This window comes from Dermacentor silvarum, chromosome 5 (assembly GCF_013339745.2).
Source record: "Dermacentor silvarum isolate Dsil-2018 chromosome 5, BIME_Dsil_1.4, whole genome shotgun sequence".
NCBI lineage: Eukaryota > Metazoa > Arthropoda > Arachnida > Ixodida > Ixodidae > Dermacentor > Dermacentor silvarum.
In genome coordinates this window covers 3,870,020-3,879,440 of record NC_051158.1, presented here as the reverse complement: position 1 = coordinate 3,879,440, position 9,421 = coordinate 3,870,020, and the positions used below count along the sequence as shown (strand labels likewise).

General features: G+C 46.3%; 1 protein-coding gene across 2 annotated transcripts; it reads left to right on the top strand.

Annotated features, from left to right (window-relative positions):
• The first annotated feature begins 711 nt into the window (after positions 1-711).
• Positions 712-6,883, top strand: LOC119452709 (transcription factor SPT20 homolog). 2 transcript variants are annotated; one of them, XM_049667226.1, is made up of 3 exons: positions 712-824; positions 5,002-5,879; positions 6,012-6,883. In XM_049667226.1, exons 1-3 carry the CDS (start codon positions 734-736, stop codon positions 6,777-6,779), a joined length of 1,737 nt encoding a protein of 578 aa, XP_049523183.1. In that variant the 5' UTR covers positions 712-733; the 3' UTR covers positions 6,780-6,883. The 2 variants fall into 2 exon arrangements, with proteins under 2 accessions (XP_049523183.1, XP_037570594.1); XM_037714666.2 differs by having other exon boundaries at positions 5,002-6,883.
• The last annotated feature ends 2,538 nt before the right edge of the window (positions 6,884-9,421 follow it).

The window sequence follows — 9,421 nt, the reverse complement described above, 5'->3', positions numbered from 1 at the left end:
CCGCATTCTGTCAAAATTGTTGTAGTTAAGTCTACAGGGCATCCTTCATCAAACAGAGGCGTGCGCCAAGAGTGTGCAAACTTCCGCACATTATGTGAAAGCCTGCGCAACAAATTGAATTTGCTAGAAAAATTTCTTCTTGTGCGCAAGAAAAATAGCACGTCATACGATTGCTGTAATGCGCACTACATAATACAAGCTACGCAACTACAACATCCCAATGAGGCCGCAACTGACATCTATTTCATGAATTGACGTAGCACCCCAACAGTTTGCGCTCGGAGACGTCATTCGTACGACGCATGCAGACACCATCCCAATTTTTGGTCTGCAATTCTTTGTTTTCAATGTTCATTTATGACGTACCCTCCTTTTGCAAATCTATTTTGAAACCAACTTCGTAAGAGTACTTCAGTATTTCCTCGAGAACCTCTGCGGTGGTGTTCTCGACCTCTACGCTAACTTCTCTCATGTCTCCCAGCGTCCTGTCTTACACGGCACAACCCTTCACAGATAATAATAATTCCGTTCAGAGAATACATTTCTCAATCAATGTCGTGTGAAACAATTGCAACAAAAGGTGAAAGTATTACATAAGATGCGGCATATGGAATAGCGGAATATGAAAATCTGTGACGACAGGCGAGTGCGAAAAATATGCTTTGCATATAAGAGGGCGCCGATTCTTCTAACGTGTCCACAGGCTGCAACTGCGCACATCGAGTCTAAAACAATGGTGCGTGCACTGTCGATCTTCGTGCTCGTCATTGCGCTGGCCTGCGTAGCCTCCTACCCGTCATCGCGCCGACAACGAGGACGCGAACGTAAGTAACATGTCTAAGAAGGCTAGGATACCCGTGACATAGAAAATGACACAAGCGGTTCTCACATGAGAAATGTTTTTCGTTATTGTGAGGTTGTATGTGGGGATTTTATGTTTAGTGGTTACGTGTGTACAAACGCAGTTGCAAACACTACAAGCTATTACTTTTTATTTAGGTTTCTATTGAAGATACATCAGTACCGATGGTTTGAGTTCAAAGGGAAATAAATAATTTGTGAGGAGCGTTGTGGTTTTGGCAGTGAACAAAAAAGTCCGCAGGATCTGGGTCATCTTCTGACAAAGTGATTTGACTTTATATAATGTTTTCTATCCAGTATATATATTCTATATATATTCTATATTTCTCACAGTCACGGTGTCTAAGTTATAAGTTCATCTTCGCACCACACACACACACACACACAAACATATATATATATATATATATATATATATATATATATATATCTTCTTCATCTTCTGACAAAGTGATTTGACTTTATATAATGTTTTCTATCCAGTATCTATATTTCTCACAGTCACGGTGTCTAAGTTATAAGTTCATCTTCGCACCACACACACACACACACACAAACATATATATATATATATATATATATATATATATATGTGTGTGTGTCTAGTGAGAAGAAAGGTTCAATGGAGCCGCTTGTAGTCGACACTTAAAACGAAGCTGCTATGAAGCGCGGTCGCAGAGATTGGGTTTAATTTGCCAATAGTTTCCCAAGCACAGTCTTGATTAAATGTACATTGGATTCACACACACAATATATATATATATATATATATATCTCACAGACAAAAAAAAATTGGACGATGCTTAAGCTTCGCCTTTGAGAGTGGAACGCGATAGCGTTGTCGGGATCCGTTCGCATCGCATTTTTCTTTCAGTAGGCTTCACCGCTGCACAGAACGTAGGAAAGCCAACTTACGAAGTCCAAGCTTACACCGATCCCTTTAAAGTCGGCTTCACTTTATAAGAGAAATGCATTGCTGGAAAGACGTTTTTTGAGGGGCAATATAAGTGGTTTTATATTAAAATGTGAATGCCCTAGGACCTTTTTTATTATTTTATTATTTGTTTGCTATTGCCCCGACGCGCGCGCGTGTCCAAAACGCATTAGCCAGGCCAAGTGCCAATTTTACCTGCCGAGGATGCGAGCGCCGTCTGGATAAGATTTTCGCAAGTAGCCTACGCGACCGCGCCGCTGTTGGTGTGGTAGAAATGCTGGCAAAAGGGGCTTCTGTTTGAGTTTACCCTTAGCAGAATTATGCTTTCTCGTACATTCAAATAACAGCCCGACGCCACCTTGTCTTTAGGTTGTGGGTAAGTCGTACTTGCCATTTTTCTAACAGAGTTCCCTCTGAGGAATTCGACGTTTGTTCAATAACACCTTGCACACGTGGAGGGCCTGCGCGGTACAGGTGGTTCGGGATGATTTTCTCCGGCACTAACACCTTGCGCCATGCGGAAGGCCTGCGGGATAATTTTCTACGCCATGGACGCTGACACCGATGCCGGATATTCTGTGAAACGGGGTCTTTAATGCTGTCGCTTTAAAATGAGAACCCTAGGAATGGAATCATGTTTCTTGTTTTAAACAGCCCCTTTTCTTTCTAAGTGCGCATTCCTTATTTCTCCTTAGAGTTCTTGAGCCCATTGGTCACCCTCTTCAGCTTCACCCCGTTTACGCAATGCACAGTTCCACAAGTATGCAGTGGCACTGAAAGTTTAATTTTATCTCCCGCTTTACCATACTTTAAAAAGGTCTCGTAATATCGCTCTTATTGATTGTTGAAAATCGAGGCTGCGTTCTGAATCCCGTTGCTCGTGGAAGCACAGCGCACAATGCGTCAAGCGTTTAAAGCTGGAACACTTTGTACGCGAATTCTGGGGACCTCGAATGTTTCAAAGGCTCAAATAAACGTACTCCATGTAAAGTTTGATGACCTTATAAATAACCATATTTTCTTTAAAAGGCATTGAAAGCGCCGCTAGAGGGCAGTATTCTCGCATCTTTGCCAGTAAAGTCTCAGAGAGTGGACATCGCGGTTGGGTATCTCTGGAGCCCGAAGTTGCAGAGAGCGAGAGATAAAAAAGAAGATATATACAGTTTTAATTTTGGAAAGGTGGATAAGTAAGCCTGAAGGACATGCTTCTCAGTTGCTACATAGCACGGTAGAAACGGGATAATGGGACTGATAGGGACGGAAGAGACAAAGCATGGTAAGGTTTGAAGGTGATCATGAAACACAGTTACTATTGGGCTAATTGGGGGTTCATTATCGTGGAGGTACAGTGCAAAGGCCGAACAAGTGAGCAGGCAGAACAAGGACGAGTGCTGCTTTGTACTGAGGTTTTGTTATCAAATACGTCGAACTTATACGAGCAAGTGAAACAGCTACCTGGTAAGCAATAAATACCGAAGGCGGGAGCAAAATTAAACAGAGGTACGTGAGTACCAAAAAAGCAACCTAAACAAAATGCAGGTGAAAAATGCTTTAAAAGCAGGATATAAAGATTGAAATGAAAATTCGGAAACCTTCATAATTCACACAAAAAACAGAGATGATTGAACCCGCATTAAACTGGTAGCGGCAGAAATGGCTCGCGAACAGGGCGCATACGTCAGTAAGCCATCCAGAAAAACAGCCGGCATTTCTGGGGATCCGCAGGAACGGACGGCGATTGTCACGCCATATTGCCTTTCTAAATTTGTCTCTGGCTTGCACAGCTTTGTTCATCTGTGTTAGATCTGTTTCTTTTTGGTACTCACGTGTCTCTGTTGAATCGCGCTTGTATCAGCGGTAGGTAAAGCTTTTAGATAGATGTTTCACTTCATTTTATAAATTGGTGTCACGTGCGCACAAGCAAACATGAACGCATCTCACTCGATGACCGCGGAAACTCGCTGTGAAAACGCTGGTGTGAGTCAGCGCAGCAACAGCAGTGAGCGAATTGAGCCTCATGCCGGCGCTCGCATCAACGCGATCTTAGCCCCGAAAACCTAAGGAAGGGAGGACCCTGCCCCGACCGCCGATGGCTTTCAAGATACAGCCGCGGTGGCGGGCTTGCCGCGCAGAGCACCCCACCTCCCACCCTCCCCCCAGAGCCTTGCGGGGAAGAAAGCTGCAGCAATAAAGAAATCTGGAGGACCTGCGGGGTGGTGGCAAAAGTTCCCGCACGCTTCAAAAATCAGTCGTAAAGAAGTCAAATGACCGATCCGAAGAAATTTCTGAACATTCTGTCTGAAGAACTGTGAAATCGAAGCTACACAATTATAAGGTTCAGGAAGGACATAGACTCAAAAAGCACATGAAAGAGACCAGGGTCATACGATGCAACAACCTGCTCAAACGCTTCGGCAGCACGACACGCCCATGCAGCATTTCTTCAGACAGTGTTCAAACCACTAAGATATAAGGTATTGACCGGAAGCCTATAAAGAAGCCAATATCAGTGGAAGGGTTGCCAAAGGGTTTCTCACCCTCAATCAGTTGGGGCCATCATATCTGATGAAGAGATTCTGCTCTTTTTCTTTGAACAGAGAGCCAAAATGAACAGGGAGAATTATCTGGTAAATGTCTCGGAGAAAGTGGTCGTACCTTTTGCCCAATCTCACTTCGGAAACCGTCAATGGACGTATCAGCAGGATTCAGCTCCTCCTCAGAAGGTGAACGGGGTGCAACGTTGGTGCACAAAAACTTCTCTGACTAGATTTCCGCGTCCGAGTGTCCCCCAAAGAGGCTGTATGTAAACCTGTTTCACTATTCAGCGTGGTCTGCATTAAAAAAGCACAGTCTGTTCTACTCCTCACCGCAATCGGGCAGCTCTTCGTCATGCATTAGAAAAAATATCCAGTGCAAAACATGTAGAATACAGCCATGCCACAATCAAAGCATTTCCAAAACGAGTCATGCCTTACATTCACGGAAATTGTGGACGTTCCGAACATAATATTTGAGTTTGTATATGCAGAACATAGGACATTAGGCTAATACAAAAATGATTTTGTAACAGCGCATCGGTACCACAATTCGATTTTTTAATGCAGTGGAAACACTTTTGCCGCAACACTTTTTAAAACCGGTAATGTCATGACTAAGTTCCGTCTATGCACGTTAATGAGGCCTATTTTGCGCAAACGACTTTGTAGGTGGTGGATGGCGCAGTGGGCAAGGTGGAGACGCGGGGCTAGTGCAACAGCGACAGCAGAAGCAGGAGGAGGAGGAGCATCAGTTGCAGCAGCCACAAATACAGCAGAAGCCACAGCCGCCGCCGCAACTGGGACAGCAGCAAGAACAGCAGCAGCAGTTACAAGAGCAACAGGCACAGCAGAAACCACAGCTGCCACTCGGACAGCAGCAAGAACAGGAGCAGCATTCACAACAGCAACAGGTACAGCAGAAGCCACAGCTGGGACAGCAGCGGCAGTCACCACAGCAAGAGCTACAGGAGCAGCTTCAGCAGCGGCAACACCTTACACCGCCACAGAAGCGACTAGAGGATCCTCCGAATCCACTTCAGCAGCCAGAGCAGGAACAACAACAAGCGCTATCCCTGTCAGCGAAACCACAACCACAGCCGGGGCAGCAGCAGCTCCAGCAGCAGCAGAACTTGTTCTCACGACGCCCGAAGCCATCACCAGTTTTGCAAAATCCACAGATGCAGGAGCAGCAGCAGCTTCAGCAGATGCTGTCGCCATCGCAGCGGCCATCGCAGAAGCCGGAGTCGCTGCAACAGCTCCAGCAAGAGCAGCAGTCATTGTCAATGCAGAAGCCAGTACGTAAACCACGGCAGCCACGCCGGCGTCAACAGCAGAGGCTGTCACGTCTTCAGAAGCCACTTCAAGAGCTCGAGCAGCCGCATCAGCAGCAACAGCAGCGCATATTGCCACCACAGCAGCCACAGCAGAATTCGCCGAAGCCAGATCTACATCAGCAAGAGCAGCAGCTCCAGCAGCTGCAGCAGGTATTGTCGCCACAGAATTCAGACAGGAATTCAACGAATCCGGGCCTTCAGCAGCAACAGCAGGTATTGGTACTACAGCAGCCATCTCAGCAACCTGAGCCGCAGCAAGAGCAGCTCCAGCAAGGGCCGCAGGTATCATCGCCACAGAAGCCAGAGCGGAATTCGGCGAAGCTAGACCTGCAGCAGCAACAGCAGCAGGTATTGCCACCACATCAGTCCTCGCAGCACTCTGAGCAGCAGCAGCAAATTCAGCAACAGCAACCGCTATTAGCACCACAGACACCACAGCAAAACTCGCCGAGCCCAGGCCTGCAACATCGACAGCATCAGGTATTGCCAATACAGCCGTCACCGCAGCTCGCTGAACAGCAGCAGCAGCAGCAGCAGCAGCAGCAGCTCCAGCAAGAGCACCAGCTATTGACACCACAGAAGCCAGAGCATAGTACACCGAAGCCAGACCTGCCGCAGCCACAAATTCAGATGCCACTCCACCAGCCATCACAGCACCATGAGCAGCAGCAGCATCCGGGCCAGCAACAACTGCAGCTATCGCCGCCACAGAAGCCATCACAGAGTTCTCAGCAGCCAGACCTTCTGCAGCAGCAGCAGTCCCAGACTCAAACACCACTGCAGCAGCCCGAGCATCCGAATGAGCAGCAGCAGCAGCAGTCACGCCTATTGACGCCACAAGAGTCATCACAGCAACAGCAGATCTTGTCGCAATTAAAGCCACCGCAAAATACGCAGAAGCGGGAGCCGCATGAACAGCTGCAGCAGCAGACACCGACTCAAATAGCACTGCAGCCACCTGAGCAGCCGGATCAGCAGGAGCGGCAGCAACAGGCTCCGCAGTCGCTGGAAACACAGCAACAGGAAAAGCAGCAGCAAGAAGAGCCAGTTCAGGAGCAACGGCAAAAGTCACGACGTCGAAAGAGGAAACGTTTGCAGCGAAACCTGCAGTAAACCATGCAGCAAGCATTCGATGTTACTGTGTTCAAAGACTGCGAACATAAACTGATTGCAGCTGATCAGTGTAAAGAAGCATAATAAAATTCGGGTTCCTTATAGATGCGCTTCTCGTTATAATATGTGTGGTTACGTTGGCTCTGTTTGATTTGTTTATATAACTAATAAATAAGATCATCATCTGATCGTGCCCAAACTCAGGACTACTTCAATTGCTTCAGCATGTACGAGGAAAATGCGAGAATGAACAAAGGCACAACAAACACGATCCAGAATACGGCCAAGTTTATATATATTACTTTTAACTTTCATTGTTATGTAATACTGAAAACTACGTGTTGAGAGACAGTCACGCTTCCCGAAATTTCGTACTTTTTGATGCCTACTACAGTATACTTATACTTATGCATCTTTTTGCGGTGGTATATAGGGTCTGATTAACGTCCAAAAATTGTTCTGGGCTTGTGTTGTCGGCTGTTGGGCAACAATAACTCGCCAAAATTACATTGGATCATAATTGTGAGTGCTCAAGTACTTGCTGCGGTACGATTCTGTGCAAGCCTCTAGAGACGCCACATCAACGAGTGCGAGCAAGGAGTCCCATACACATCTCAGTTATGAAACAAGATTACCATGGTGGTCAATGCTTCGCGAGTAATCGTTGGCAGTTTACAGAGAAAGGACATATGCTCTAATTTCTCAGCTGCGCAGTGACATTTCCCTCGCTGGATGATTTGTTTCTCATTTGCATTCTTTCACTCATTGCGTCATGTATAAAATATCTAGCCCTTGTGCAGAGGCTTGCTGCGTCTCAATGAGTTGAAAGTGACAGGTAAACTTTGTAAATGTAAGCAGAATGCGATGAAAGTAGTTAGGCCTCGTGTTCAGTTGAAATGAGTAAGTTTCGTTTGGCGGCCAATATATGTAGAAAATATTTCTGGCTGAACCAATCTCCAATAAACCCTCTAAGTTATGAAAGAGGGCCCCGCAACCGAAGTTGGGATGAAAGAGGCTTATTGTAAGCGGCATATAAAAGCAGTCGCACATAGCCAGTAATACAAGTTGGTGTGAAATGGCTCAACTGATGTCATTACAATGCGCCACATACGCCATGGCACATGCTGAGTTACACAAATTGGCCTCAAAAGATTTCTTTGAAGAGTTGAACATACTTAGTGGCACATACCCAATCGCCCAAGTTGGCGTCAGGTTCATGAAATGAAGAAACTTTTAAAGTGAAGCTTTATATGTCTAATCAAAATTGTATTGACCCTTTTCGTGGAGCAGTTTGTTTTAGAGAAACGAGATGGCGCTCACGGCGGCGCGCGATGCCTCTTCTCAGCGACCGCGCACGAATACGAAACAATTACCACTTCTACCTTGCTTCTGTGCGATCTGCGGTCGGAAATGCAACTGGAGTTTTCGCTAACACACTGTGCTCCAATCATGCTAGATTGAATCATGTGGATTGAAGACGTGTGCAGTAGTTGGCTGCAAAAATAGTGACTGGCATGTTAAGGAATGGAATGAATCTCTGTGACCAAGTTCGCGGACCGCTGCTGCCACTGTCCGAACGTGTCACCGGCACTTCATGATGTACGGCTTTCCTCGAGGATACAGAAATTTGCTCATCCGCCAGCCTTGTATCGCTAACCTTCGAAGAAAGGGCTTCATCGCCAGAACGTCGGCAAGAGTGAGTACCACTCGTTGAACAATGACAAAGGGAGTAGCGCCGCTTCCTGTCATAGAAAGTTTCGCGGACGTTATATATACACATCTGTCCCAAATGGCAGGAAAACTTACGCCCAGTCTATCTCCGAAGTATCAAGAATAAGTGAATGGGCGCATACTTGAGTATATGCGCACTGTATATGCACAATAAATGACGGACTACACCGAAGGCGCACGAACGGTGGAAGCTGAATGTGACGGTCCATGAGAGTAAGCGAGTTACTAGCCGTAATATGTATTTGCTACAAGGCATTACAATGTACAAAACAGCTACGTTTCAAGCCTTGTGCGCAACAAGAACAAATCTATCGCAACTGAGCACACCCGCGAGCGATTAGGCAGAAAATAATCAGACTAGTGGCCGCACCGAGTAACTTCACCGAGTCAGAAACTGACAAGCCACTGCTTCAAAATATTTGCCGAATAAAGAACAAAGAGCAAAGCACACTTATCCTGAATGAATTCATAATCAGAAAGATTGGATAGCTTGGAATACACATTTAGCCCCGCTTTCAGAAGAAGCACCAAATTGACCCTTTTCGCGGAGCAGTTTGCTCTACAGGAACGAGATGGCGCTTTCGGCCGCGCGCCATACGTTGCCTCAGCGAATGCGCACGAATACGAAACCATTACTGCTTCTATCCTGCTACTGTGCGATCAGCTGTCTAAAATGCAACTGGGTGTGCGCTAATGCACTGTGCCCAATTCATACTGCAAAATGTGTAACGCTAAAGGGAAGACGTGTGCGGCACTTCGCTGCAAAAAGTAGTGATTCACATATTAATGAACGGAATCCTGTGTCGCCGCTGCTACATGAGGACTGCCTGTGTTGCCGCCCTCAGCGATGCACGGATTTCCTCGAGGATAAAAAAAATATAATTCATCCGCCTGCGCTGTATAGCTAACCT